This window comes from Manacus candei, unplaced genomic scaffold, assembly GCF_025592945.1.
Source record: "Manacus candei isolate 608988 ecotype Guabito, Panama unplaced genomic scaffold, ASM2559294v1 h1tg000029l, whole genome shotgun sequence".
NCBI classification, from domain to species: Eukaryota; Metazoa; Chordata; class Aves; order Passeriformes; family Pipridae; genus Manacus; species Manacus candei.
This window is the reverse complement of record NW_026138077.1, coordinates 1,698,887-1,721,013: the sequence shown is the minus strand read 5'-3', so window position 1 is coordinate 1,721,013 and position 22,127 is coordinate 1,698,887. Positions and strand designations below refer to the sequence as shown.

The following is a 22,127-nucleotide window of genomic DNA, read 5'->3' as shown; positions in this document are numbered from 1 at the left end:
TCAGGTCACCTCTAAACTTCAGTTAAACCATGAAACAACTCCTGGCTTCCCCCAGGACATGACTGAGCCTTCTTCTGGTACAGTGGCATCACTCTGGCCCCTGTCCTTCAACCCTCGAGGAGACACAGCTCTCCCAGTGACTCACTCACAGCACAGCCCTCTCCCAGCCCACCAGCATTCCTCCTTTCCCTCCTCCCAGATCTCGAGCCCCTTCTCCTCTCCAGAGCTCCAACAGTTGCTGTCCAGCGATAAAAATGAGGATAATCAACAAATATTACTACAATCAGGCACTCCAAAGCCATGGAATGCCCACACATCCAGCCTTTCTCCTGCCTGTGTGTATTCTCACCCCAAACTAGCAAACAACACAGGAAAACCCTACAAACCATTTTCAGAAGGATTAATGGGACAATAAGAAACTTGCCAAAGGAGTACGAGCCAAGGGATGATTGTTATTCCCACCAGGCTTCCCTGGGGAAGGACTGTCAGCAAGGAAACAACACAGTTTATCTTCAACCCCTCTCCCACCTTTCCCGAATTCAGCAGCACCATGAGTTTTCCAGGAGTAAATAAAGGAAAACCTTCATTTTGGGCACCTGGGGTGGGACACAAGGAAAGAAAATCTCCTGCCTTCATATGAAGGCAGCACAGGTGAAAATTCCTTGGGTTTATTTCTTTGAATGTGATATTCCTGCCTCTTCTCCCAAGAGCTTTCCCTGCCCTGCACAGGCTTGTTCTGTTACTCAGGTCAAGATTTTTTAAGGGGATTTATATTAGTTTTTTAGGGGATTTTTCAAAATAAGATGAAATTCTGGGTGTTTTTTCCAATTTGAGCTCAAAACCCAGCAAACTCAGGCTGTTTTTTGGGGGTGAAACTGAAGCACAAAGGAAAACCAGGTAAGGAGGGTGGGTTTTCCCCTGAACTCGTGTGACCCAGAACCACATAAACCCAACACTGAACTCAGAGCTGAGCTTCAACCACAGGCAATTAGCCCAATTAAAGGAGATTTTTTTTTTTTAAGGCCCTGCCAGCATTTTAAGTGGGAGCAAACTTGCTTTGCCAGCAGATGTTGCCACTTTTGGAGTTTGGGGCCACGCCGGCTCGGAAAAGTTGCGTGTTGGGGCTGTCAGCAAAGGCAGGGAAAAGGTTCCCTGGCAAGATGAAATGCAGTAAAAAAAAAAGCCTCACATGTTCTCTGATCCTGCTGTGCCAGGCGGCAGGAAACGGGAAACCAGCTGAAATTGCCTCCAAAAAAAAAATCCGAAGCAAGGGGGGTGGTGGGACTGCTGGAACCCGGGAGGGCTGGAGAAGCAAACGGAACCTGGGAACGTTCGGCGAGCGGAGGCAGGTTCGTGATTAGTCGTGGTTGAAGGGACAGGGAAAAAGTATCCATGATTTAAATGCGCTTGTTTGTTTGTTTGTTAGAGTCCAAATGTTCATGGGGGTGGTTAGTGGGGGGGAGAAAAGGAAGAAATGGGTTTAACTGATGTGCAGAGTTCCCAAGTCAACCAGTAAAACCCTTCTCACCATGGGGTGGTTTGATCCCTAAACCTGTCTTCTAAATCCTGGGGGGGGTCCAGGAGTTATTCTATTAAAAAAGAATTAAACCATCCCTGTGTTGGCATGGAGAGCAAGGGGAAAAAAGCACATTTCTTTCTGTTGTTTTTTTTTTTTTTTAAATAAATACATTTAAGAATAATTATGGGATGCTCTGAGATGCCCCTTTGAAGTTCTGCCTTCGATCTGGAGGTCTCAGGAGTCCATGTGTGTTGGTGAGCAACAGAACTTGTGGCTTGACAAGGATACAGGGACTGGAGCTTCCCCTAATGCTCCCCTGGCGTCTCTGTCATCTGGGAGTATCCAAGGAAAATTATTCTGCAGCTGGGAGAAGCTGCTGCTGCCCTGCACATCTGTGGCACAAACTGCAGACTCCACACAACTCAGGATCACAGTGTGGTTTGGTGGGAAGGGACCTTAAGGATCATCCCCTTCCACCCCCTGCCATGGGCAGGGACACCTCCCACTAGCCCAGGTTGCCCCAACCTGGCCTAGGAGATGCTTCCAGGGATGGGGCAGCCACAGCTTCTCTGGGAATTCCATCCCAGCCCCTCCCCACCCTCCCAGGGATGGGGATTCCTTCCCAATATCCTTCTCATTTCAGTCTCACTCTGCCCTGCACAGGATCAGGTGGGGGAGGAAAGGAGAAACAACTTAAATCCCTGAAATAACAGATACGACCCAAATCCAGAGACAGAAGGAATTTGGGTTCCCTGGGAAGGACAGCAGATACACCTGGCATGGCCAGGGAAAATATTGGATCTGTGCCCTCTCCGTCTCCCTCTGAACCACACTGAGGGAGCTCTGGGGGGAAAGGAACAGCCCTTGCTTTCCATCCACAGAATCCCCAGAAGGCCAGAGGAGCCCATTCCAGGTGAGTGGGATATAAACTGAAAGGACTTATATGGATTTCCTTCCCAGTATCTCATCTAAGCCTGCCCTCTGGCAGTGGGAAGCCATTCCCTCATCCTGTCCCTCCAAGCCCTTGTCCAAAGCCCCCTTTCCATCGTCAGCACCAAAATGACCCGCTCAGAGAAATGTCCTGTTGGTTTAGGACCTGACAGGTTTTCCCAGCTTCCATCAGGGATCTAGGAACACACATTCCTCGACACCTCAGCCATGGAAGTACCTGTGGAAATGCCCAAACAGGGATGCCAAAGCCTGTGTTCCTCCAGTTGTGGCCTTGGGCTGGATCAGGCCGAGACCTCCCCAGGTCGCAGCCGGGATGTCCCAGCCGTGTCCAACAGCTTCCTACCACCCTCCAGCCTCCTGCAAGAGCAGCCACTGCCTGAGGCTGTTCCTGTTTCCTGCTGGAAGCTGCCCCAGCCATGAACAAACCCCGTGGGTGGGCACTGAAACCTCCAAGCTGAGACCTCTTGGGTTCCTTCCTAAACATGGGAGCGTCGTGCTCTGGGTGACTCCAGATGGGACACAGGTCCCGTATCCTTCTGGAGCAGTGCTGGGAGACTTGGCAGCTCAACTGCCCAGGCCTAAAGTGGTGACATCTTTGAGCAATTGACTCCAGTCCAGGATGGCTGAGAGGGTTTTTTCCATGCAGCGACCTTATCCCGGCCCCTGTGGATGAAACACTGGGGGAGTCGTGCCCTCCTCCCACAGCCCGGCTCGGGGAGGGCCTGAAACTGCAACCACATGGGCTCAGCTCAGGAATTAGAGACAACTTTCTGTGAGGAAGGACAGACAAGCACAGGGATTCATTTTGTGGAGCCATGGCCACATAAACCGCTTTCCTGAGGAAGGATGGGATGGGATAGATTTGAGGCTCCTTGGTAGAAAAGCTGAAGGAGCCTCCTGGGCTGGAAATGCTGACCACAGGAGCAGCTCCCTCCTCGTTTGTCCCTCCCCAGGGGACAGGGTTGCCTCTTGTGGTGTCCCCAGAGCAGCAGCAGCGGGTGCTCCATTTCCAGCCCCGTCCAGTGATCCCAGCTGGAAAGATCCCATTGAGGCCCATTTTCTCGGGGGCATTTGACAACCCCCTCCTTGCAGACCATTGGCACGAGCTGGATTTATAGTGGGGCTTTATCTGTTGCCTGCAATTCTAATTTGTGGCTCGAGGGCCATAAAACTCCAAGTTTTCCAGGCGGAGGGAAAAAAAAAAGTGACGATTGACTGTTAGCGCTGCCGCTGGTTTTTTTTCCACTCGAGCTGTTCCTTCTGCAGTTGTAACCAAATAGCGACCAAACACTGCCTAATGGCCAGGGCTGTTTATTCCAAACCAGGATGGATTTCCCATTTGTGATTCAAAAACCACAGGGTGTAACTGCGAGGACATAGAGACTGTCCCCAGGAAAACTGTTCCTGCCTGAAATCCAGGAGAATTAAACTGTCTTTCGCTGCTGGGGAGTGATGGAGTTTGGAAAATCACCTCCAGCCTGAGCTGCAAACCAGCCCTTTGTTTCCCAAAGTGAGCATTTCTTAGACTCTGCACACATAAAGGGGGTTTATTCCCACTTAAAAATCCACTTTTCTTGGACAAGCTTCTTTTGACACTGGAAAGTGGGGGTTGAAAGGAGCCCCAGCAATACCATCACACGCCAGGGATGTGGCAACACAAGGACATGGTCTTGCTGAGCTCCACCTGCTGCAATCTGGGGGGGGAAGGAGCAAAACTCCACTCCTTCCTGATCCAGAAGAAAATCTGGGAGCATCTTAAAGCTTGACAAATAGTTGCAAAGCTGCAGGAACCAGAAGGAAGGTGGAGGGAAACGCAACAGCTCAGAAAGATGGGGTTTGCCAGGTTGGGGGTTTCTGTATTCCCACGAATCCTGAAAGCTTGGAAACTTGGCATTGAGGGAGGGGAGGAAACCAGGTGCTGGTGTGTTATTCAGAGCAGGTAAGATCAGGGATTTGGGCTTGGATTTCAAGGAAGGTGTGGAGCAGTGGGAAGGTGCAAAGAAAGGCTCAGGAGAAAAGAGCCGTCGGGTGAGATCAGATCCCACCCCACTCTGTGGGAAAGATCCTATGGAAAGGACAATCTCAGTAGGGTTGTTAGGGAAGCTTTCTCATGAGGAACACCAAGAAGTGGAATCAAATGCATGAGGTGGGGCTCCGGGGGAGGAGGCTCAGGGCACATCCCTGGGAATAGGTTAGACAGGGAACACACGAGCGCGGGTGGGATGGACTGGGCAGAGGACCAGTGTCCAGCCCAGGCTCAGCTCAGGGGACCACAAAGCATTTTGGCAGGCAGAGCCTGGCTTGGATGGGCTTTTGGCTGCCTGGGATCCAAGGGGCAGAGCAGGGAAGCTTCCTTGCAGTCCAATTACCTCGTCAGGAATGTCAGAGATATTCCCATTGCCTGCGAAGCCGCGGGCCAAGTCTGCTGTTTGTTTGTGTCTGAGTATTTTTTTTTTCTCGGAGAGTTTCTTGCTCTGCACCCCAGGGAACTGGCTGGATGCAAGCTCTGGCCTTCTCATGGAAGAAGAATTAACTCCTGGATCTTGGCAGCCCCAGGAAGAGAGCGGCTCCTGCTGAATTGCTGCCTGATGCAAGTCCCATGAGCTGCTGGATCCTCAAAAATCAGGCTCTGCATTCCCCTCATCTGGCTGAGGCCCCAAAAACCCAGTCCTGTGGCTCTGTGCTGCTCCCAGCACTACCTGGTGACCTGTTGTGTCCACTGGGAACTCCAAGTGTCCATGACCCACCGCTCTGGGACAAATTTGCAGTGAATAGAGGAGCAAAGACCAGGAGTGAAAGGCACAGCCCTGTCTCACCAGCAGAATAAAAACTGCCCAAGTCCAGTTTCTCCCTGGGCTTCTCCAGGCCTGAATCCATTAAAATCTTCTGGCACAAACTGGTTTTGCTTCTCCACTGGCCACCGTGGACTTGCAGGAAGGGAGGCTCTGACCCACCCTTTGAGCCACCACTCCTGTGAGTAAGAGCTGAGGCACGGGGGGACTTCAGCATCTGAGGTCATTTGGTGACAAATCCTTTCTCCCTGTTATTCCCACTGGGAGTAAACCAACGTCAGTTACAGGGAAATGAGTCGCCGGAATCTTGGATCTCCCTCATCCTGGAATCCCACGCTCCCCTGGTGAATCACAGGCACCAGACAGGGCACCTGCCCACAGTTTGGGAGTCTGGGCAGAGAGAGGGAAAGAGACGTGAAGGAAAAAATTCCTGAATCGAGGCGAAAATGGGTCTGGATGATCCCAGGCTTGGAGCTCCCCGTGAGATCTGAGCCTGAGCCACGTGGAGCTGGAGAGTTCAGTGCTCTGTTCCCTGGATGCAGAGGAGGCAAAGAGGGAGCTTTTTAGGCACCAGGAAGACAAAATGCTCTGTGCACACCTGGAGTCACCTGTACAGGGATTGGGAATCCCTTCCTGCAAGCACAGGGAAGAATGGGATGTAGGCTTGGCCCCCAGTTGGCATCCCAGCTGTTGATCCAGCTCCATGGGGTATCCCATACCTCCTGTTAAAGGGAGGGGCTTTCTGGAAGCCCCCAAGATCCATCTATTTGTCATTTAATCTTCAAATGACATAGAAACTATGTAATCCAAACTCCATGGCATAGGGAATGTTTTCCAAGGAAAGCTATGTTCAGGATGACATCCCTCCAGATGCCTTGATTTAATCAGCCCCTGTAACATCCCCAGTTCTGTTCCAGCATCTGCCCCATGCTCACAAGGATCAGGCACTTCCAAGCTGGTGGAAACGCTTTTCATCCCAGAGAAAACAATCAGAGAATCCCAGAATATCCTGAGCTGGGAGGGATCCATAGGGATCACCTTGTCCAGCTCCTGGCCCTGCCCAGGACACCCCAACAATCCCACCATGTCCAGATGCTCCTTGAGTGCCCACTGCCCTGGGGAGGCTGTTCAGTGCCCCCCCACCCTCTGGGGGAAGAACCTTTTCCTTGGCTGGATGCACACCACAGCTGGGAGCCTAAAAGCATCGATCCCATGGGAAATCCCAGCCAAGGTCGCCCTGCGCTGGTTCAGAGTGGAATGATGCATATCCACCCTGTTTCCACGGCATTTTAAAGGCTCCTGCTGGGAAGCACAAACCTGCAGCAGTTCCCAGCAGCTCCCCTCAGCGTTACAGAACTCTGAGAGCACAAATAACCTTTAGCTGCCCTGGTTTTTGTCTTTGGACAGCACAAAACGATGGGATTTATGTTTACCTGCACCTCTTGGCCTCTCTGGATGCACAGCCACGTCCAAAAAGGGAAGAAGGTTCCCAGCAATGGGAACAATAAAACTTCCTGGCCTTGTTTGCCTTGGCACAACAGCTTTTCACTGACATCTTTGCATCCTTCATGGGCTATGAGGCACGAAATATTTGGGGTTATCAGTGAGCTGAAAGTTGATGGATTCAACCCAAAGTTCACTGAACACCCAACAAGAACAACTCCCAGCAAGAGGGACCAGACACTGGCTCGGGCTGCTGGGCTCAGAATAGCTCTCAACTGTCTGATTGCACTGACTGGGGGCTGTTTGAGTGAGGGGTCACTTGGACAGACAGCCTGGGGGGCGGCACGAAGGTCACGGAGATGCTGCAGGGGCAGGGAAAGAGCCTTTGGAGGAAAGCACAGATGGAATCATGGAATAACTTAGGTTGGAAAAGACCTTTGAGATCATCGAGTCCAGCCCAGCACTGCCAAGTCCAACAGGTCCAAGCCAACCCTCCTCCAGGCTGGTCACCCACTGAGGCAAAGAACCTCTGCTTTGATGTCCAGAGAAGCTGTGGCTGCCCTGGAAGTGTCCAAGGCCAGGCTGGACAGGGCTTGGAGCAACCTGGGCTAGTGGAAGGTGTCCCTGCCCACAGCAAGGGGGTGAAACTATGTCATCTTTAAGGTCTCTTCCAACCCAAACCAGTCTGGGATTCTGGGATGCTTTAGCTTTAAGGAAGTTTGCAATAATGGAGGTTGGAAATTTAAGGAACTTATATCAGAGGGAAGTCAGGAGAACTGGAAACTTCTGCTTTCCTGGATAGTATTTATAGGATTTATTGGTTGCTTTGAGGAGGGTAAAGACTTGAACACCTTCAGACAACAGAAAGTCTTACAACATATTTATTATAAAGCCAAATTCCTTTCCAGTTCAAGAAGTACCTGGAGGTGGCAAATGCCATGGGCAGGGACACCTCCCACTAGCCCAGGTTGCTCCAGCCTGGTCTTGGACACTTCCAGGGATGGGGCAGCTGCAGTTTCTCTGGGAATTCCATCCCAGCCTCTCCCCACCCTCTCAAGGGAGAATTCCTTCCCAATATCCCATCTAACCCTGCCCTCTGGTAGCAGGAAGCCATTCCCCCTTGTCCTGTCCCTCCAGACCTTTGTAAAAAGTCCTTGTAGGAAGAGATGATCAAATGGATAAAACTTCCAGCAGCTGCTCCCACAGATACAAAAAAGCTCCATAGCCCAAATTTTCCAAAATAAATACTTTTTGGTAAAAACTGCCTTTTGTGGGAAATGAAACAAAGGATGACCCTATTAATACATTCCAACTGCAAACAAAAACAGGCTCAGAAAGGCCAGAAACACCCACAAAACAATCCCCCCATTCCCTGTGCCTCCTAAACCTTCCAACGGGCACCGCGAGCTCCCGGTGCTCCCAACACCACTACGTGGGGCTAAACGCACTCAGGGCTCTTAAAACCAGTTCTTAATTTAACTTCCAGTTTCTGGAGGCATTTTACCAGCCTTCCACTCTCATTTTCTCTGAGGAAAAGCAGCCCCTGGCTTGGAAAGATGTTCAAATAAAGGGATGTTGCCAAATTATTAAAATTAAAGGCAAGTGCTGAGTTGGCCGAGCTGGAACTCATGGCTGGGAACCAGCTTCCAAAATTCCCTCAGCAGCTTGCAGAGGACTGCAAGGATCACCTCAGCCTGGGATGTTTGGAAAGCTCATGGAAAGCCTGGGGGGAGCCATAAATCAGTGACAATGTTGTCCCACTCTATCTTATCCATCATGCCTTTATTTGTCTCCCTGACCCGGGTCAAGGAATCCCAGGATGGTTTGGGTTGGATGAGACCTCAAGGACCATCTTAAGGACATTAAGGACATCTTAGAGCCCTTCAGGACCCCCTGCCATGGGACACCTTCCACTAGTCCAGGTTGCTCTGAGCCCTTTCCTACGTGGTTAGGATTTTCCAGGACCTTTTTGGGATGAAGATGTGATGGCACATGTGGATTCCTGGCCAGGCACAGTCAGGCTGGAGGGTTTTCTGCTGGGAAGATCTGTCATTCCTGTTACAAACACCAGATGCTGGGAAAACAAAGAGCCCTTTCCTGTAAACAACAGCACATTTTGTTTGGTTTGGGAGCACCAGCAACAAAACCCCCCAAAAAAGTGGGGAAAGGTGGAAAATGGAACAAGGGGGGAAGTGCTGGATGCAGAGGGAAATGGAGGCAGGAGAATGACTCCCCAGGGCCACTGTGGGTTTGGGGGCTGCAGGTTGGGGTTGGAAAGGACCTTAAAGCCCATCCAGTGCCACCCCCTGCCACGGGCAGGGACACCTCCCACTATCCCAGGTTGCTCCAAGCCTCATCCAACCTGGCCTTGGACACTTCCAGGGATGGGGCAGCCACAACCGTTTCCTTCTTCTTTTTTCTTCCACCACCTTTTCCTTCTTTTTCTTTTCCATCATTTTCTTCTTCTTTCCCCTCCTCAACCTTTTTCCTTCTTCTTCTTCTTCCAGGGATCAAAGACCTCCTTTGGGAGGGTAGACATGAAGGAGCTGATGGGGAATGCCAACAAGCCAAATAATGAGGGGCTTGCCCAGCAGTGGGAATAACAGATCCTACTTGCTTGGAATTGCTTGGACACTGCCTGAGATCTGGTGAGTTCTCAAAGCCCAGAGCAAATATTTGAGCATCACATGGTGCAAGAGGAGATCTTTTCCTTAAAGGCTCCTGAATGTGATAAAAAGGAAAATGTTGCAGTGACAGGCTCAGAGGTGAGTCTGTCACAGCTGCAATTCACTGGGGGGTGACCAGAATTCCCAGCCCCTCTGCCCTGGAGGGATAACTGAGGGAACAGGTGGATAACATGCAACTCCTGCCAACAATTCCACATTGCTTGTCCTGGGATTGGCAGCTCAGACACACAGGCCTCTCCCAGGTGAGGAATCTCCTGAGATGCACCACGAGGTACCCAGTTGGGGTGGCCTGGGGGGAGATGCCCAGAGAGCCAGGAGGCTCCTGCTCCACGGCAGAGGAATTTCAAGGCTGGATTGGGAAAATTTAGGATTAGGGCTTGTTTGGCTTTGTTTTTCACCACCAGAATTCCAAACCATTGGATGGTTTTCTTCCAGCTGGGGAGAAACTCTGGTTTTGCCTTCAGAGGGAACGCTGGCACCAAAGCAGACAAACACTTCCCAGATGGGAAAAGCAGGAATCCTAAAGAAGGGACTGTGCCCTGGACTGGGGGCACCTACAGGGACTAAATCCACCTGCTAATCCTTGGGAAGAACAGAGCAACCAGCAGGAACTCCTGCAGCAGAAGCTTGGAGGGAGTTTTCCACCGAAAATGCTGCAAAAACAAAAGCTAAGTTATAAAAATCCAAATATTTTGAGAAATTGAATCTGTTTTCATGCCAGGAGACACTGAGGAGCTGCATTTCCAGAGCTACTAAGGAGGCAGGAGCAGGAATGAGAGGTTTGAAGAGCCCCTTTTGAGGGAGCAGGTGGAAAGTTTTCAGGATCTCCTGAAAAATCAGGGAACTGAGGATCTCCCGGGGCGACAAGGCAGGAGCTAGCACTGGAGCATTCCCTGTTCTCCGGCCCCCTCCAGTGGCTACAGAACACGGAGAGGAGGCAGCCACAGCCTCCAAAGCCGGCAGGATCCAGGCTGTCCCAAATCCAGAGCCATCTCCTGAAGCAAAGAATTAGGCCCAAAGCCAAGCTCTTGCACTGCAACATCTTTATTCGGCTCCACGTGGATCCAGACCCACCACAGGGCTGATTTTTTTCCCCTGGGAAAAGCCAACAAACCACTGATTGGCACTTCTGAAGTGGGATTCTGTCCCCTCTGTTCCCTCCTGGTGTTTTGCTCTCTGGAAGACGAAAAGCTAAAAAGGTGCTGCACCTTTTTGGGGTAAAAAGGGCTTTATTACTTGACTTTGGGGATTGAAAAACAAGCAGCAAAGCCCAAAGAAACTCACCCAAAACAACCCAAAAATTGCTTCAACTCAACAGATGCTCTTCCTCCACCTTATGTAAAATTGCCAAACAGCAGGAAATCTTTGGGTCCCAGCTCCCAGCATTCCATGGCCTGGAAATTTTCCCTGAGCCATAAAGACAAGAGGAAAGCCCACAGGAAAAAAAAGGCATAATTGGATCTGCCTGGCTTATTTCAGATCTGCTTTGGTTTTGTTTATATGGCTTGAAAATACACAAATGCCTAAAATATTATTAGAATATACCCAAATATTATTAGAATATGACTAATTAATATTTAGATCAGAATGCCTAAATATTATTCAGATTTTATATTGGAAGGCTCTCGTTTCCTGGGTTTAAAAGGACAGGGACAGTCAGAGGATGGAGGTTTGGGCCCCACAGGACACTGAGGTCCAATAATTATCATTAATTTATTTTCAGATTCAGTATTATCTCTCTACAAGGAAAATTCCAGCTCTCTTGTGTATTAAACCACTTGGCAAAGCCAGGTTTAAGTAGGTTGGGTTTAAGCAGCAACCAATGTCCACAGGGATAAGAAAAGTCTGGCACTTACAGCTTAATACTTAATTGCCCCTAAGATGGACCCATCTGAAGTCAAAAGCGAGACCATCCAGGTTTAACAGACCTTTCCCAGGCACATTCCCTCAGTTAAGATGGAAGCTGGATGGATGATCCAGGCAAAATGTGTCCTGCACTTCAAAGCTCTGATTCTGCCCATGGCCGAGGGATTGATGAACTCCAAGCTTGGGCTGGGAGAAGCATCCCTTGACCTGGAGAAATCCATGGTCAGGGGAACCCTTGGGATTGACTTCAGAATTAATATTGTACCAGGCTTAGCTTTAATTATACTGGAGTTACAGCAGGCAGCAAATTCACTAAATTCTCCCCATTTCCTGGGGGGAATTCCCACTGGGGCACTTCACCATAGCTCATAGCACCAAGAGCTTGGACAAGGCTCTCGGGGCCACGGTGGGGTTGCTGGGGTGTCCTGAGCAGGGCAAAGCAACTCAAAATCCCGGGGTAAAAGCCACCCCAAAAAAAGCTTCCATGGCTTTGCCCCAACACAACCCACCCCAACTGCCGTCCCTCCGCACCGGAGCTCCCGGAGCACGGCCATCCCGTGCTCCTGCAAAACATTAGGGATCCCCCAGCAAGGTGCCAAGAGGCTTTTACAACCTGTTTGCATCTCCCAGGCATGTTAACACCTCCATAAAGTGAGCACACGACTCGCAGGCACCGGGAAAACCGAAACCAGCTGCTCGCCTGGAAAGGGAACGGGGAAAAGCTGCTGCCTCCTCACCTGCTCACAGCTCCACATCCGTCCCATCTCACCCAGGGAGGGCTTGGGAATATCCTTGGCTTTTGCCACCTTAAGCTAAAATCAGGATGGAAGGGGCAGCTGGATCTTCCACGTCACGGAATTGAAATAACAGGAAATAATCAGGGATTGGGTTTTTCCTGCCCTCCATTTATTTGTGGCTCTGGATAAAGAACATTTGTCAAGGCCTGTGGGGTAAATCCATAGGGATGGGGTTTGGAGCAACCTGGGCTAGTAGAAGGTGTCCCTGCCCATGGCAGGGGGTGGGAATGAGATGAGCTGTAAGGTTCCTTCCAACCCAAGCCAGTCTGGGCTTTGATGATCTTTAAAGCCCCATCTGGAGAAACCCCTTTGCCCACTGGATGAGCACGGGAAGAACATCTGGTAGAGCAAAACTGTCCAAAAAATCACCTTCTAACACAGGGACCAGAAAGGAAGCAGTGAAGTAAAAGCAAGTAGCAACTATCACCTGAGCTTTTTCCCAAGATCCCGAGGGACCATCATCTCTGCCCTCCTAACGCTGGGATTTTGGCAGGGATTCCTTTACACTGACCCTGAGCCTTTAAGGAGCTGACCCTGAGATCCTGAGGAAAGGCTGTTGGCTCCCTGGAGATGACACTTTCCTGGGAGTTTGTGGCATGAAGAGGCACTGGGAATCAAAGGAGTCCAGGCACAGAATCTCCCAATTTGAGTCTCCCAACTCAAGCCAAAAAGCCCTTTCTTCTCCCTTTTCCACAAACAAAACAGAGCTGGAAGGCAGATCCAGGAGGGCTTTCCCTGACCATGCCACAGGATCCGGAGTCAAAGGGAGGTGGGAACTCCTGGTTTTCTGTGCCACCAGAAGAGGACAGAGGAAAACATCCCCAATTTTACTCACAAACTTCACACAGGAGGAAAAAGGCCAAGTACTGGTGGCAGAGAGAGGCTTCCTTGTATCCTATAGGAAGAGGAAAGGCTCCAGCAGGGAGAGCCAGGAGTGTGGAACAGAGGAGTGACAGAGTTCCACTCGTGCCAGCAGCTCCAGGATATATTGTATTTACTCAGGGAACACCCGCACACCTCAGTCAGGCTCATTCCCAGCAAATCCCTGGGGAAACGAGGGACACATAGAACCACTGCCCCTTAAATCCGGAAGGGCAAAAAAACCCCAGGAGCAGGGAATGATGTGCACTCCGTGGGGAAAGGGTTGGGATCGGCACCTGGCTTCTGCAAACTGAGCAAACCAAACCATCCAGGGAAGCAGCCAGTTGTCCTTTAAGTGTGTTCATGGAGTAAAAATTGTTTAATGGGGTCTGGGATTGGAAGGATATGGATGAGATCCAGGCGGGATTTGCCGAGGGCTCTCCGGACAGCGATGCGGCACAGGGACAGGAGGCTCCGGGGGCGGCCTGCAAGGAAAAACATGGAATCACTGAGGGACAGGGAGAACTGCACAAATCCTCCCCCTGAGGAAGCCAAACCTTCCAGCCAAGGATTTGGAGCAATGACAGCTCCACATTGGATGGGGTGGGGACCATGGAGCCCATCCCTGCAGGAGAGGGGCCAGGAGAGCACTGCCAAGGCACACCAGCACTCCAGGGAATGGCTGGAGCTGTGTCAGGGAGGGTTGGATATCAGGAGAAGGTTCTGGAAGGCACTGAACAGGCTCCCCAGGGCGATGGTGCCAGAGCTCCAGGAGTGTTTGGACAACACCCTCAGGGACAGGGTGGGATTGTTGGGGTGTCTCAGGCAGGGACAGCAGTTGGACTGGATGGTCCCGGTGGGGCCCTCCCAGCTCAGGATATTCCATGATTCTACTTGGATCATTCTAAAAATACATGGACACTATTTTTGCTGGGAAACCAGAGCATGGAAGGGCAGCTCAGGCCTTACCCCAGCTTTCTTCTGAGGGCTTGGGAGCTCCTGGAGAGCTCTTCCAGCACAGGGACAACAGGATGGTGGTGTCCATGTTCATTCAGGCTCTGGACCTCCAAGGCACCACTCCGTTATCCTCCCTGCTCCACCTGAGGAGTCCCACTTGCCTCCTAAACCCAGGCTTAACCAAAACCACCCGCTCCAGCCTAGCTGAGACTGTGCTCAGCAAAAATCCAGGCAGGTTTAAAAACCAGGTCTGTATAAAGTTGAGGAACTTGGGGATGGGGGCTGGATCCCACAGCCTGGATCAGGCTCTGAGGACACCCTCAGGCGATGGGAAAGAGCTGAGAAAGAGGGAAAAGGTGGATTTACAGGCAGAGATTGGGCTGCTGAAGGACTCGGGAGGGAAAACAGTACATGAAGGTACAAAATGCGACAGTGAAAAAACAGGGAGTTGTTTTTGGGGTGGTAAAGTCACTGATGTTGAGTTTAACACCTTGTTGGATCCCAGTTGTCTTTTTGGAGTGTTGGAATTGCTGAAGACTCTTGAACAGGCTCCAAATACACCTACTTGTGTGGGTCTTCAGAACTGCTGAAAGACCACGAACAGACCCCAAAGGCACCTTCAGGTACAAAATGCAACAGGAGAAAACACAGGGAGTCACTTTTGGGGTGGTGAAGTCACTGATGTTGAGTTTAATACCTTGTTGGAGCCCAGTTGTGGTTTGGATGTGTTAGAACTGCTGAAGGTCCTTGAACAGGCCCCAAAGGCACCTTCACCTCATGAAGGCACAAAATGCAATGGAAGAAACAGGGAGCTGATTTTGGCATGGAGAAATCAGTGCTGTTGAGTTTAACACCTTGCTGGAGCCTAGCTGCGGTTTTGATGTGTTAGAATTGCTGAAGGCCCAAAAGAGGCCGGGAACACCCACCCCACCACTTCATTTCTAAAGAACCCCCCACAAAGCCTTCTCCCGACTCCAGAGTGCCGCTCCAGGAACTCCACCCCCACTTACCCCTGGCTTCTTTGAACACCTCCAGAGCCTCAGGGTTGACTTTGACCCTTCCCGTGGATTCCATTCCCAAGGCCTCCACCTTGACCAGGCTGAGATCTGCCCCAAAGTCCACGAGGAGCCGGACGAAGGCGGCGTCGCAGCCGTGGCGCAGGACGGCGTCCAGCACGCACACCGGGGAGCCCCTGGAGAAGCCCTGCAGGTTGATGGGCCCCCAGCAGTTGAAATCCGGGTTGGCTCCGGCCTGGAGCAGCAGCTGGAAGCACTGGAGGTTGTGGTAGGCAGCGCTGATGTACAGGGGGCACACCACCAGCGTGGTGAGGGGCCGCGGGGAGTGGCCCCCAGAAGGTGGGTGGTGGTTCACGTCCACGTCCGCGCCGTACCTGCAGGGGCACAGGGAACTCAGGAGGGCTGGGAACACCCGGGGGATTCCCACACGGAGAGGGAGAACCCTGCCTGTTTTTGGCACCTCTGTGTCCCACCAGCCATGAACTGTCACCCTCAGGTGGGTCTGGAGGGGCTTCGGATTAGGGACAACATGTCCAGCGTGGGCGGATCTTCCAGAAGCAAAGCTGGTTTTCCCAGGATTTGGAAAGACAAAGAGCAGCTGGGGAACATCTTTCCTTGCCCTCCTGTATGTGGTTTGCATGGCCAGGTTTTGGTAGTGGGCGGGGCTCCAGGGGTGGTTTTTCCAGAAGCTTTTCCATATCCAGCAGAGGCAATTCCAGCTCCAGGATGAACCTGCCATGGGCCAAGGCAGAGCCCATCAGGAATGAGAGTAATGCCTCTGGGATAACAGATTTAAGAAGGAAAAAAGTAGTTGGAAGATGAAATTGGAGCAGTTCCTGAAGGTCTGACCCCATGGAATGTGACCCACATTGGGGTAGCTCCTGAGGGACTGACACAATGGAAGGACCTGGAGTAGTTCCTGAAGGACTGACCCCATGGAAGAGTGACCCACACTGGAGCAGTTCCTGAAGGACTGACCCCATGGAAGGACTTGGAGCAGTTCCTGAAGGACTGACCCCATGGAAGAGTTGAGACACTAATTCCATCTCCTTCCCACACAGTTTGGATGGGAAGAAGGAGGAAGCCACCCCAATCCCTAAGGAATGGCTGGTTTTAACCACTGCAGATCAAGTAAAGCTCTGTCCCTTCTCCCCACAGGGGGATAAAAGGTTCCCTCACCCACCAATTCCCCTACCAAAATTGCAAACTGGGTGCTCAGAGATCCTTCTGTCTTCCTAGACAGCATTATATTCCTTGCAGGAGCTGACAAAAATAAGGACAATCCCAGGGGACAAATCCTGCCTCGGAACAAGGCCAGTTCTTGCTGAAACCAGGAAACCTTTAACCAAATCCTTCAATGCTGAGGGTGGAAAGAGTCTCAAGCACACCCAGAACCAGGGATGAGAGAACAAGAGCTGCAAATGGCACAAGGGTGGATTTTCCTCTTCAAATCACATTCCAGGAGCATTTGGATGAAGTGCCACTTCCATAGGGTGACCTCCTGAGCAGGGAGCAGCTATTCCTTCATTTCAGTCCTTTTTTCCCCCAAAATTCTCAGAGGAAAGCCTCAGTTCTGAGCAAAACCCCAAATTCTACTTTGTCAGAGTCAGACAGGCACCTGAAGCATCAGGGGGATGTGTCAGCTCTCCTTTTTCCCTGTTTTAACCTGGAAAAAGGATCCTCTCATCCTTGCCGGATCAGCCACTGCAACCCATCCCACTGCAAGTCGGGAGGGAAGCCACCTCTCCTCGAAATATTTCCACCAGCTGCCTTCTGAAACGGATCACCATCCCAGAGATGTGTGGATTTACTATTAATGGATACAATTCCACCTCCTCCTTGGTTCAGGAATGCTCAGGGGTCCCGACTGTGCTACAGTATGATTTTAAACCCAGGATTAACCAGGTGAGGTTTAGACAACCTGAGCAGGTTGGCCTCTCTGGGGCTGAAAGATTTCCTTATATCCCAGGAAAAGTGTCTTCCCCATTGCATTCCCCCTGCCAGATCCAAACCCTCGGAGAGGGCTGCATTTTGAACAAAGTAACTCCCTGGATCTGTGAAATCCCTGCTCAGGGATATTTGACATTTTGGGCAATCTGACAATTTGGTATTAACTGAGCAGCCCTGGGAGAGACATTCCCGAATAAAAAGGGACTGGACAAACTCCAGTTCATTTTTAAGCCTGAAAGTTTTCCAAAAATCTTGCCTTTAATATTGCTGGCAAGGTATCCCGAGGAGCAGACACATAAATCAAGGCCCCAGCTCTCCCTGGGCTGCTGAAATCCCATTTGCTACATTCCAGCCTGCCTGGGTGGATGGATCAGGGGAGGTTTTTGGGAATCAACAAGCACGTGGCACTGGGGACATCCTGCTCTCAGCTTCCCAGGAAAGGAGCAAGGAGGGGGGATTGTGTCCTATTTTTCCTCCTTGCCAGCTTCCTGAAAGCTGCACTCAGATGAAAACTCACTCCCCCACATGCAAAGAAGGGAAGAAAACCCTCAAGGGTTTGGAATTTTCTTTATCCTGATCCTTTGTTTGTTATTTTCCAGCATTTGAGGTCATAGAAGGGATTCCTTGATTTGGACTCTGTGTGAATCCAAGGAAATTTTCCCCTCTTTTCCTATTTCTCTGTATTTTCCCCTAGTGATCTCTCATTATTTGGTATCAAGGCAGTTGTCCAGCACGATCCCTTAGACAAAAATCTTCCCATTTAAAAGCAGGAATAATCAGGAAATGCCACAGAAAAAGCAATCCAGGTTCCCACAACCTACACCTTGATCCCACTCGCTGTTGGTGCTGCTGAGGGAGCTTCCAGAGGGACAGGAGGTCACCCATCACCCCATGAGGTTCTTCAGAGGATCCACCTCCCTCTGGAATTCAACTGGGAGTCGGGAGATGGATCCTGTGGAAGATTTGGATGTGACTGAACAGTGGATGCCTAGAACTAGAGACTCCTCTCGTGGGCTTTGATGAGGACAACAGGCGTGGAAGTCACACCACAGGATACAGACCTGCTGCCAGCAGGGAATACAAGGATCTCCATTTGGGATCTCTCCACCCTCTCTCCTCCTCTCCATGTCTTTATCAGCCCCACCAGGCATGTGGAGGCTGAGAAAAGATCCCAAGGGAAGAAGAGAAAGGAGAAGAGCCACCCCTGTGAAGGTCACAGCTCCCTGTCTCAAACACTGCCAAGGCCACAGAAGGAACTTTCCCTAAAATCAGCCACCACAGGGGAATTTGGGATAAGCACAGAAAGGAGGAATTTGTGACAGGAAGGTGCCAATTCCAGGCCTGGTCAGAGAATCCAGAGAAAAAATCCCACCGTGGCAAATGGTGGGAAAGGAAGAAACTGCTCACAATGTATCACCCCAAATTATGGGAATACCTGTGACCACCCCCTGGATACCTGGAACTTGGACTGTCCAAAAGTGGTACCCTCAGAATGACTCCAGGACACCAGGGGGAAGCCCAGGGGCAAGAAGGCCCAGTGGGACACCACTGGATACAGGTGGGGATGATCTCCTGTTTCCCTCTCTCCTTCCCCCCCAAGCTCTTTTCTGCTGCTTTCCATCTCCCTCCCTCACATTTATTGTTCTGTGAAATCCCTGTTGTAGATTCTGCAGGGGGCCCAAAATCACCACATCTGCTCCCACACCTGGATTTGGGCAGAGGCACCTCTTGATAACCACACCATGACAACCCCTGTCCCTTCCCTAGTCTGTCCCTGAGCTCCTACCTCATGATTTCCTGGGGGATTTCGGCCCCATAACCACCCCCGTCCCCTCCAGGCTGTCCCCAAATCCCACCTGATGAGCTCCTGCAGGATGTTACCCCTGTCCCCTCCAGGCTGTCCCCAGCTCCCACCTGATGAGCTCCTGCAGGATGTCACCCCCGTCTCCTCCAGGCTGTCCCCAGCTCCCACCTGATGAGCTCCTGCAGGATGTCACCCCTGTCCCCTCCAGGCTGTCCCCAGCTCCCACCTGATGAGCTCCTGCAGGATGTCACCCCTGTCCCCTCCAGGCTGTCCCCCGCTCCCCACCTGATGAGCTCCTGCAGGATGTCACCCCTGTCCCCCCCAGGCTGTCCCCCGCTCCCACCTGATGAGCTCCTGCAGGATGTCACCCCTGTCCCCTCCAGGCTGTCCCCAGCTCCCACCTGATGAGCTCCTGCAGGATGTCTGCCCGTCCCACTCTGGCCGCGTGGTACACGGGAGTGCTGCGGTGGTGCCGGCTGCCGTTGGGATCAGCCCCAGCTTCCAGCAGGATCTTGGCACACTCCAGGTGCCCGTTGACCACGGCTACATAGAGGGCCGTCTGTCCCTTGACGTCCACCAGGTCGATCTCGGCCCCTTTCTGCAGCAGGAAGTCCACGCAGGGCCCGTGGCCGGCGGTGGCCGCGATGCGCAGGGGGGTGCAGGGCAGCCACCCGCAGCACCACACCGACTTCTCGTTGATCCGGCTGCACCACGGGGAAAAACAGGGCTCAGAGAAGCCTTCCAGCTCCCAAAGAGGATGCTGGAACAGCCCAAACTGCCCCCTGGAAGACGGGCACCGCCCAGGCTCCCCGGGGCAGCGGTGGTGGTCCCAAGGCTGTCCCGTTAGGACAACGCCCTCAGGGACAGGGTGGGATTGTTGGGGTGGCCGGGGCAGGGCCAGGGCTTGGGTTCGGTGATCCCTTCCAGCTCAGGATACTCCATGGTTTTTGGCACTTTTTAGCAGCCCTAAGAAGCTCCTGACAATAACCTGAGAGGTGCTGCACGGAGACACAGCTGGGAGAAGTGCCTGGAATCTGGGCTTTCTCCCAGCTCTGCCCCAAAATTCAGTCAAAATCATCAATAAAGAATATAAAATACTGCCCTACTCCCTTCTAACAGGGAAATATCCCTCATTGCTGTGGCTGCCCCACCCCTGGAAGTGTTCAAGGCCAGGTTGGAGCAACCTGGGATAGTGGAAGGTGTCCCCGCCCTTGGAAGAGGATGAGCTTTAGGGTCCCTCCCAACCCAAACCAGTTCATGTGATTCCATGACTCCATGAAATCAGCAGTGACCAAGCTGGGGATCACAACCATTTAATTCAAGCTGCTCCAAAGGGTGCAGAAAGTCATCAAAGCAGCAGAGAAATGTCAAGAGGACACAGGAGAAAGGGAGAAATGTACGGAAAATAGAGGGATGCAGCTGTATCACAGCATCAGCAACATCCACGCTCAGCCAGGGACCACGGGATGACACAATCACCAATCCAGGGAAACTCAGTTTGGGAGGTGCAGCCATCCTAAGTAGGCCATCCAACCCTTGTTGGATGGCTGGTTGGGATAAGGGCCTTTCCCAATTTACTGAAGGAGATGGCTCTGGAAGAGGAGCAGTATAACCCCCCCCCCATCAAGCCCTAAGCTGTCGAGTCTTAAAATCAAAGTGCTCCCTTTATCCTTGGAGATTTGGGGAACTCCAGATCTACCCCCACAATCACAGGCACCCCTTCCCTGCTCCCTCCATCCCCTGTGTGATGGTGTTGTGGGTCCAGCCCTCCTCTTCCTGTCAAACTGTGCTTTTTCATGCAAAAAACCCTCAGGCCAAGGGTCCAAAGAGCCCCAGCTGTCCAGATGGCAGAAAGAGGGTTTGGGTCATTCTCCTTTTTTGCTGAATTGACATTTTTTGGGGGGTCAGGACACATTTAGCCCTCTAAGCAGTTTTCTCCACGGTGCAGGAAAATTAATTAACTATCCCAGGGTTAGCACTGGGCAGAGTTTGTAACATGGGGTGTTTCAGGTTTACAGCTGATTGTAATCCCTTTTGTATGTTTTTCCCCATTATCCATGGGCTCCTGTTTTCCTGGGATCCCATTCCCACCCTGATCTGAAAAGAGTTTGTGCATGGCCACCAAGCTCTGGTGTGAGATCTGTGTCCTGGGAGACCAGGGGGGATGACCTGGGGGGGATGAATGGAGCATCCTCCCATGCTGACCCCTCTCGCACAAAAACCCTCATCCCTGGAAGTGTTCAAGGCCAGGTTGGAGGGAGGTGGGAGTTTAGTGGGAGGTGCCCCTGCCCATGGCAGGGAGTGAGACTGGATGAGCTTTAAGGTACCTCCTGACCCAAGCCACTCTATGAAAATCAGAGTGAGATGGGGGGCCCTAAAGGTGCAGGCTGCGGGGATAGTGAGCAGAGAATCCTTGGAGACACCTCTCCCAAAAAAACAGGGTGATTTGGGGGTTCCCAAAAGGCACAGGCTGTGGGGATGGTGAGTGGAGCATCATCCCACCCTGACACCTCTCCCATGAAAACCCTCATCCCTGGAAGTGTCCAAGGCCGGGTTGGAGCAACCTGGGCTAGTGGAAGGTGTCCCTGCCCATGGCAGGGGGTGGGATGGGATGGGCTTTAATGTCCCTTCCAACGCAGCCCACCCTGCGAACGCCGGGGTGCGATGGGGGTCCCCAAAAGGCGCAGGGACGCAGCATCGCTGCTGCCGCGGGACCTCGCTGTGCCCCCCGAGGGTCTCCCTGCCCTCCCCCCCGGCAGCTCCCCGGGCAGCTCTCCTCACCTCTGGAAGCTCTCGTCCTGCAGCAGGCTCCGCAGGGTGGGCAGGTCCCCCACGAAGGCGGCGTCGTGCAGCCGGGTGTCCTCGCAGTGCTCCAGGGGGTGGTCGCAGAACTGCTCCCGCAGCCATTCCTTCAGGTTCCGACCTGCGCTGGAGGGAGACACGGCGGGGAGCCGGGATGAGGCCCGGGGGGAGCCGGGATGAGGCCCGGGGGGAGCCGGGATGAGCCCCGGGGGGAGCCGGGATGAGCCCCGCTTGTGTCGCCCGGCACAGCCCCCGAGCCCCCCTGCCCACGGTACCTGCCCGGGGCGGGCGGGGGGTCCCCGCCCTCCGCCATCTCTCCCCGCCGGCCCCGCTCGCCCTCTCTCCCTCCCTCCCTCCCTCCCCGTCTCCCTCCCTCCCTTCCCGGCCTGATTGGCGCCCGGCCGCTTCCTGCCTGGGCGTTAAGGTGGATTTTCCCGGCGCTCCGGGGGCAGCTCCCGAGCCTTTCCTCCTTCAGCGGGAGGAGCCGGCCGCGAGCGCCTCGGCATCCCTCGGGCGCCTGTTTTCCTCCGGGAATTGCGGCTCCTGCTTCCAGCGGCGCTCCCAGGAGCAGCTTGGGGGGGAAGACCCTTTCCTGATCTCCAGCCCGACCGGCCCCTGGCGCAGCTCCGGCCGTGCCCGCGGGTCCTGTCCTTGTCACGCAGGGGTCGGAGCTGCCCCCCGT

General features: G+C 52.6%; 1 protein-coding gene across 2 annotated transcripts; it reads right to left on the bottom strand.

Moving 5' to 3' along the window:
- Nucleotides 1-10,418: 10,418 nt before the first annotated feature.
- On the bottom strand, nucleotides 10,419-21,789 carry ASB1 (ankyrin repeat and SOCS box containing 1). Of its 2 annotated transcripts, none has more exons than XM_051791052.1 (5): nucleotides 21,721-21,789; nucleotides 21,425-21,571; nucleotides 19,045-19,347; nucleotides 14,884-15,145; nucleotides 10,419-13,401 (listed from the first exon to the last, which is right to left on the bottom strand). In XM_051791052.1, exons 1-5 carry the CDS (start codon nucleotides 21,756-21,758, stop codon nucleotides 13,084-13,086), a joined length of 1,068 nt encoding a protein of 355 aa, XP_051647012.1. In that variant the 5' UTR covers nucleotides 21,759-21,789; the 3' UTR covers nucleotides 10,419-13,083. The 2 variants fall into 2 exon arrangements, with proteins under 2 accessions (XP_051647012.1, XP_051647013.1); XM_051791053.1 differs by having other exon boundaries at nucleotides 13,153-13,401; nucleotides 14,884-15,263.
- Between the last annotated feature and the right edge of the window lie 338 nt (nucleotides 21,790-22,127).